Genomic DNA, 8294 nt, shown 5'->3' on the forward strand with positions numbered 1-8294 from the left:
AGTGTAACCAATCACCTGTAGAGGCCCCGCCGTCTTCCTGCTTCAGCTCCTTCATTCATTGGCCAAGCTTTTGGCGACTAACTACCCCTCCCCTCCAGCACTTTTTTTTTTTTTACGGCGAAAACTTTATTTAAAACAATTTCTTAAAAAGAGGGGAAGGGAGGGAGAGAGAGGAAAGAAACGGCAATGTGCAAGAGATACATTCATTGCTTATCTGTCCCACGCCCCCCAACTGAGGACCTGGCCCGCAACCCAGGCATGTGCCCTGATTGGGAATCTAACCGATGACCTTTCTGTTCTTCTCGGTTCACAAACCGGCGCTCAATCCACTAAACCACACCAGCCAAAGATAAAATCGATCTTGATGAAGTAGTCAGTCCAGCGTGTTTCGTTGTACCAGCAGAATCCCAGGAGAATAAAATGGGCTGGGGCTGGGGATCCTGCATGGAGAAAGCGACAGAACTACAAGAGGCCGTGTGGGGCGACGCTCCTGCCAAAGCCCAGGGATAAAGGGGAAGGAGAGCGGCCCGAGCCTTGGAGCAGCAGTGCCACCGTGGAAGGAAGCGCTTAGAATGCGCACCATCTGAGGCAGTGGCAGCCGCCCCCCGCCCCTGAGTGCGATCCTGTTCTAGGCTTAATTAATTCCTCACCGCAACCAAGGAGTGGGCGCCGCATCCCTAACCTCGCTGTAAGGAAAAGGTTCTCCAGAAGCTCGTGTCCCTAGCAAGGTGCTGACCTACTCTAGGTAGATTACAGCGCCACACTTTGCCCTAATTAGTCCCACACTGCTGTTAACCCAAGAGCAAAACCAGGTGTTCACTCCTCTTTTAGCTCAAGGCCATTTATCTTTTGAAAGCTGCTCTGGCTATTACAGAACAGTGTTTCCAAAAAGTGCTCCACCAGCCACTTCTCCGAAGCCAAGGTTCCTCACTTGCAAAGTGTAATGCTAATTCCTGCGGTCTATCCTTGGGTTTGGTATCAAATGTTGCTAGTTTCACTGCTGTTTGATCCTTTAGCACCAGGCAGCCAGCTGAAGGAGAAAAGTCTACCTTCTGTTTTCTGTGATCTAGTCTAGTTTCTTATCTGAGATGGCATATACATCAGGTTCTAGTTTATTCTTGTTAAGGCCTCCAATCCCCCATTTATTACAACACACTTGAGGGTTCATTTAATGACAGCGTATATTTTTAAAAAATGGTATCTTCTGAACACTTTGGACCTTATGAAAGGTAAAGTTAAGGCATTACTGGATACAGAATATTTCTTTTATTTACAGAGACTTTTCTGTCAGGTTGTTTCCTTGGGAAGAAGTTAAATTTCATTTTTTCTATTGCATATTTTTCTCGGATTTTAAGACTTCCGCATTTCGCCAGCTTCACAGATGAAGCATCTTTCTTTTCCTTGCTACAGGGCTAAATGAGAATTAAAATTCCATCTACCATCCAACCACACATTCTGAAGTCCCCTGGGACACTCAATTACTGGATGTCAAACTGTTAGCTGGATGGATGAGCACTAACAATGGCATAATCACTATCCCAAGGTTTAGAGATTCCAGTTTCTTGTCCAGTTTTCCTTAGGATCATGCAAGATATTTCCTGGAAAGAATTTTTAATAGACCACAAGGTTTAAATTGCAAGCCCCTTCTGCAAAGTATTACACAGTAAAATCTAGGCTAAAACAGTGACATATCCAGACCATCAATCTTCAAATAAGTTATTTACTATACATATGAAAAAATACCTTATAGTTTTTCTAATGTCATTTACCTATACTTTTTTCAAATCCTCTTCACTTGTATTTCCTCATACCTATGGGTGGCAAACCACAGAGGCTCTTTTCAGTTCAACTCACTAATAAACAGGCAGACAAGAATTGTTACCCTTGGATTTAGACTCAATTAGAAAAGAATGACCTGTCTTTCAGCATCAACACCTCTTTATGTTTAAATACTGCTGCCTTCCTTTCCTCCTGTCCTTATGAAATGTCTGTTTGTGTTAAAAAGACAGTTTCTCCCTTTGTGCTCTGGATCCCATTCCCTTCATTCCTGCATCTTCTGAATTTTTCCTTTGACATTTTATTTGAAAATGAAAAACATACAGAAAAAATAGGATAGTGTCAAGAACAGACCATGTCCCTCATTAAATTCTCTCATCTGTTAGGCTGAGTATTCTATCTAAAAAAAAAATAACAGCACTCCCTTTCTCAGCAAAACTTCTTCAAAGAATTGTCTATTATTATCCTTACTTCTTCAATTTATATTATCTCAATATATTCCAGTAGGACTTTTATCCCCACCATTCCAAGTGGAGTTTTCACTCTTCAAGGTCAATACCGACATCCATGCTTCCAGATCCACAGTCAAGTCTCCTTTGCTAGCTCCAGTTACACTTCACCTCTTATGTTTGGAGTGCTCTGAAAGTCCATCTTCTGCTTTCTGATTTCCAGTCTTTTAAGTGACTTCATCTAATATCACTGCTTTAAATGCCTTCAATAGGCCAACAGCTCCCACGAACCTTCAGCCTTAACCCTCCAGATACATGTCTCCAGCTGTTGATATGAATGGCATCTCCATATGGGTAACAGCTCAAACTTAGTGCCAAAGTAGAACACAGTATTTCCTTACCCCCTCCCTGAGTTTCCCCAATCTCATAGTCAATTCAGTTGTTCAAGTAAAAAATGTAGGAATCATCTTTGATTCCATTTGCTTTTCCTCACTGCTCCCATCAGCAAGTCCTATCAACCGCACATCCAAAATATCCCAAAATCTACTCGCCAACTCCATCTCTGCTGCCCTACTCTAATTCCCCATTGAGTCTCACACTGGAACTTGTGTCCTTGCTTCTACTCGTTTTTTATTTGTTTGTTTGTTTGTTTTAGGGAGGGAGAGGGAGGAATACCACTTTGTCGTTCCATTTATTTACGCATTCATTGGTTGATTCTTGCATGTGCCCTAACTGGGGATCAAACCTGCAACCTTGGTGTATTGGGACACTCTAACCAACTGAACTACCCAGCCAGAGCTACTCTTGCCTCTTTAACCCATTTCCACACATCAATGATCTTTTCAAAATGTAAATTAAATTTTGTGAATTTGTGTGCCCCAAAACTGATATACTGAAATCCTAATCCCCAAAGATGACAGTATTAGAAGGTGGGGCCTCTAAGAGGTACTGAGGTCATGAATAAAGAGCCTCCATAGAGCTCCCTTAGCCCTTCCACCACGAGACACAGCTAGAAGCTGGCAGGCAGCCCTGGAAGACAGCCTTTATCACACCATGCCCATGCTGGTGCCTTGGACTTTTCAGCCTCCAGAATTCTGATTTCTGATGTTTATAAGCTGCCCGGTCTGTACCATTTGTTGCAGCGTTCCTAAGGGACTAAGATATGCACCCTCACCCAGTTTCCCACTGCTCTGGGATTACAAAAGCCCTGCAGTATCTTACCTTTTTGCTGATCCTTCACAACTGAATTTCTACCACGCTTCCCTTGATTCACTACTACACTCCAGCCAAGTAGGCTTTTCCTTCACCAAACACATTGAGCTATTTCCTTTCTTACATTTTTGCAGTTTCCTCTACCAGGAAGATTTTGGCCAAATTTTACACAGCCATTCAGATCTTAACTCAGGAAAGACCTTTCCTGACCATCCCATCTAAAGTAGCCCCTCAGTCACTGTCCTGTATCAACCAAAGTCCCTGAACAGCAATTTTCTTTTTGTGCCTGTTCTATAATACAAGCTCCGTAAGACTTCATCTTGGTCTCCATCTGTGATAGTCTCTAACAAACAGTAGGTGCTCAATAAACACTTGTAGAAAGAATGAACAGATGAAGGGTGTCAAATACTTATTCAATAATCCAAGTCCAAACTAGGAACACCAATCATTTGCAAGAGATCAGAGAATGGGCTCTCCTGGGTTCTTACCACCTGAAAACTCAATTTACACTTTGACTTAGGTTCTGATTCTAAGCAAATAGAAAACAGGAAAGACAGTTGCAGCTGGGAGAAATATGCCTATCTCTGGAAAATGATTAGATCTTAAATTTGACCCCCAACTTTATCACCAGCCTCTTTGGTTCCTCATAGTTACCCCTGTATGAGAACAGATTTAGCTTCTATTTACCTAAGTGCAGAAGAGAGGGGAACCATCATAAAAATTCACCTGCTTGGCTTACAAGTGGGCTCTTGGTTTTCCTCTTTTCTAAGAATTTAGCAATAAATCATTCCAATAATGTTTCTATAATCCTTAGAGGAAGAAACAAAATTTAAAAAATATATACCAACATCTGTGATATGGTAAAAATATTTATTAAAATAATCTTCCCTTCCAACTTTAAACTTTATTGTAAGGAGTCCTTCTAAAACACTTTTTCATCCTGGATAAATGAGATAACAAATACTACATGTAGAATATAAAGGAATGATTTAAAAAACCAACTCTCCTAAAAATTAGTCTACATACCAGCACAGTGAAAGAAATGGGAATCGCCAGGGCCTTAGAGAATTTGAAGTGGCACCTTAGGTGATCTAAGAAACCAATTATATTCTCACAGCTTTCCAGTCAGTTCAAGATTAGAAGAGTTAACGTTACCACCACCTGTTTTAAGAGGTAGAACTGTGCTTTTTACTAGTCCACCATTCACTGGTCAGCCTGGCCTCGACTCTCACGCTTCAGTTCTTCTGCCTTTGGTGATGGCCAGATCTCCATGCCCCATGCAGCAAGGCTTCCTGATCTCTATTTAAGATCCATGAACCGGATATCCATGATGAGAAGGAAGTTCTTAGGCAGTGGGCGGGGGGCTGGAGAGAGAACAGTAAACACCTGATGCTCCACATCCACACTGGTCACAACAATGAAGCCAGCCACGCTGGTCTCAGAAAGGTTCTCCTCTGTACCCTCGGCAGTGCTGACACTCAGGAGGTGGTGTACCATGTCTCGGCCAGGAGTGACAGGTACTAGTTTGAGCTGATTGTCCTCCTGAGACATGCCCAAAGGCAAACAGGAGTCTGGGATGGTGGGTGCCCCAACTTTGTAGATTTTCACATCTGAAAATTTGACATTGAAGGCATGGGGATAAAAACAGCCCCGGAATCCATAGAAATACTCACGGATACGCTCATCCCTACATTCTCGCCGGAAGTCCTTGGAGCGCTCAACCACACCCCCTGATTTAGGGAGCAGCACAGTGCGTACAAAGTGAGGCAGGTCCCGTTTCAGTTCATTGTACAGTCGTTCCTGATCTAGAACCACAACTACATCTACCTCAAAGGCTGAGGCTGCGTGCACCAGAGCATGGTAACCAGAGCCCTTGACCCAGCCACAGGTGTTAATGACACAGCCACTCACAGAGGCCCTTCTGTTCACTTCACACCTTTGGTTGAACACGTCTGCTAAACGAGATGTAATCTGCAAAAGACAATCAAGATGAGGAAAAAAACACAAAAACAAAAAAACCCATAGCTATTTCGTCCCTCTTTAGAGTAAGTAGTATTACATACAAGAAAAATATTTTTAATGCCCGTGGTTTTGACCCCATAACATGGATTTGATTTTAATGTTGCTTCTTTTCTGTCTCCTAAGTGGAAATTTATGGAAATTTAATAAGTAACTTAATAGGTCCACAGAAACATTTGACAATCTGAGGTTGACTTATATTTGAAACTGTCTTTTCCGAAATCACGTGGCAATTAATATCAGCTGAGAGGGAGCAACAAGATGGCTACAGACACTTTTAACTAGCAAACTTCTGCACAGCTTCCTACCCTGATAGCAACCCTACCCCCCATCCCACCTTGGCTCTGGCTCTGACCTTATTATAAAGCTTGATGTTGGTGCCAGGAGTGGTGGACCCAAAATGATACACCAGAGGGGCCTGGATGGAGAATCCCTCTTCAACGTCTGCTGGCCGCTCAATGTAGAGGGCCCCCATGGTACCGGGGATAGACACAGAGCCCTGGCCCACGTCCAGCTCCACATAAGTGGGACGGCGACCCAAACGCACTGCATAGTTGAGCAACAGACGGCACACTGTGGACTTGCCAACGTCAGTGGGGCCCACTACCATCACCCGGGGGCCTCGCTCTTCTTCTTTCTCTGCCTGCCTCCGCATCTGCTCCAAAGCTGTGTGGGTGTTGAGATAAAGCAACATAGGAGTGTCCTTAGAGACATAAGCCACCTCGGTGCGGCCACTCAGCTGTAGAGAACAGCCGTGCCATGTGAAAACAGCCACCTTAGCACCAGCATCAAAGGTGAATTTCTTGTTTCGGGTCAGTTCTGTGCCAAAGATTTCTGCCATGCCAGCCAGCAGCTCCAACTGAACTGACTGAGATGCTTCCACCTCAAAGCGAAGTTCTGTTTCTCGCTCTAGTTCAAATTTAGTTGTTGGCTTCTTGTCATCATTGGCCTCCTCTCCCATCTTTTCTGTGTAGCTGCTGTGCCTAAGACACAAATTAAATATCAGATCTAAACACAGGTTAGAACGCTGTTCAGAATCTCCCAATAGATCCTTCCCCAGACCCTGCTTTTTCTCCTTATCTCTGATCACCATCTGTCTACCCCCACTAAGGGTGGGCAGTTTTGTATGCTGCTGTATCTCTAGTGCCTTGAACGGTCCTTGATGACCCGCAAGCCCCCCTATAAATACATCCAGTGAATAAATAACTCGGACATTAGAACAAAATTCTATCTACAGAATGACAGAAGACTTGATTACATCACCTCATTGCTCCCTTCATCACTCTACTGGAATACTCCAGAATTGAGAAGACAAAAGATGCCCTCTTCTCAACCCTCTTAGTTAACAAGCAAGGGCGTCTACAATTCCGGCTTTGGACTTAGAAAACATTTCAAGGCCCGGCTAAGCAACGACAGTAGTGTCCTTAGGCGAATCACTTAACCTCTCTGAACCTTTCCCTTAGATGTCAGCGGGAGGCACTCACACTTCCTCAGTGTTGATATGGGGATTAGAAAGGCCTGTTAGAGGAAAACATCACTTCGTAAACTAGAAAATGCCAAGAAGTAATTAAAAAGTTTTTTCCTATAGAGGACCGCAGCTTTAGGTCTGGCCTTTGGCCCAGCTAACCTAGATATGAAATACTCCCAAGTCCCAAGGAGGCAACAGTTGCTTTTCCGAGCTTATTACCTCACCTGCACAGCCAGGACCCCCAAGTGGCAAGCCGAAAAGCCCGAAAAGCCCTCCCGGGCACGATCCAAGGCCAACAGCAGACGCTCTGGTCCAACCCACGCCGGAAACAAGGGAGGTCCCGCACTTGCGCAATGGAGGAGCGGTGTTCGCGCGATACCCCTTGGGACGTGTAGTTGTGGGAGAACAGCCGTAAGCAGTTGAGCTCGCGCAGCCGCTCCGCCTTCTGGGAGTTGTAGTTCAACGATTGTTTTGATTGTGACGCCAAAGTGGGCGGGGTGGCGGCAGTCAGTGTTCTTCAAGCCTACCCAGTTTACCCAGTAGGCGTGGGGATTACGTCCCAGCCCCGGGCGGGGACCGGGCAGGGGCCGAGGGTTGCCGGGAGGCTGTTAGGGACTGCCCACCCCATTACCCCAGCGGCGGAAAGGCTGCAGGAAGGGTTGGAGAGTTAGTAGCTAGGTCTCAACGAGAAGCTGCTTGCCTGGACCACAAGCCAGGAAGTGAGGAAATTTGTTTTTAGAGAGAGGGAAAGTGAGGGAGAAAGAGAGGGTGAGAAACTTCAATGTGTCAGAGAAACATCATTAGCTGCCTCTGTGTGCCCCCTACTGGGGGCCTGGCCCAAAAGCTAGGCGTGTGCTCTGACTGGGAATAGAACCGGTGACTTTTTGGTTCGGGGCAGGCCCTCAATCCACTGAGCCCCACCACCCAGGGCAGGAAAACCCTTTTAGACATGAGGGAGCCTAGTGGTGGGGAAAGTTGGGGGAAAACAGCCTTTCAGAGGCCCACCTTGGCTGTCAGCCCTTACCTAACCAGTGCTTGGCACCTAGAGGATGTTCAAAAAGGTTTTGTTTTGTTTTGTTTTTTATTGTTATTCAATTACAGTTGTATGCCTTTTCTCCCCATCCCTCCACCCCACAAAAAGGTTTTTTTTAATTTATTGATTTTATATATATAGAGAGAGAGAGAGAGACAGCTATTTCTTGTTCCACTTATTTATGCATTCACTGGTTGCTTCTTGTATGTTCCCTGACCAGAGAGTGAACCGCAAACTTGACTACAGGGACAACGCTCTAACCAACTGAGCTACGGCCAGAACAACAACAAAAAAACAAAAACCAAAATTAATAAAAGAATAAAAATTCAAGAATCTC

General features: G+C 44.7%; 1 protein-coding gene across 3 annotated transcripts; it reads right to left on the minus strand.

The window, feature by feature from the left end:
- Positions 1-4288: 4288 nt before the first annotated feature.
- CLP1 (cleavage factor polyribonucleotide kinase subunit 1) lies at positions 4289-7260 on the minus strand. 3 transcript variants are annotated; one of them, XM_024577764.4, is made up of 3 exons: positions 7149-7260; positions 5812-6439; positions 4289-5408 (listed from the first exon to the last, which is right to left on the minus strand). In XM_024577764.4, the coding sequence occupies exons 2-3, from the start codon at positions 6415-6417 to the stop codon at positions 4737-4739; spliced, it is 1278 nt and encodes a 425-aa protein (XP_024433532.1). In that variant the 5' UTR covers positions 6418-6439; positions 7149-7260; the 3' UTR covers positions 4289-4736. The 3 variants fall into 3 exon arrangements, with proteins under 3 accessions (XP_024433532.1, XP_045041606.1, XP_045041607.1); XM_045185671.3 differs by having other exon boundaries at positions 5812-6464; positions 7149-7251; XM_045185672.3 differs by having other exon boundaries at positions 7144-7251.
- Positions 7261-8294: the final 1034 nt, after the last annotated feature.

This window comes from Desmodus rotundus, chromosome 5, assembly GCF_022682495.2.
Source record: "Desmodus rotundus isolate HL8 chromosome 5, HLdesRot8A.1, whole genome shotgun sequence".
Classification (NCBI taxonomy): Eukaryota; Metazoa; Chordata; class Mammalia; order Chiroptera; family Phyllostomidae; genus Desmodus; species Desmodus rotundus.

Coding starts and splice junctions, on each gene's coding strand:
- CLP1 (XM_024577764.4), bottom strand. CDS start 6,417: ATGGGAGAGGAGGCCAATGATGACAAGAAGCCAACAACTAAATTTGAA. Junction 5,409..5,811: donor ACATCAAGCTTTATAATAAG/GTCAGAGCCAGA, acceptor TGTCTTTTGCAG/ATTACATCTCGTTTAGCAGA.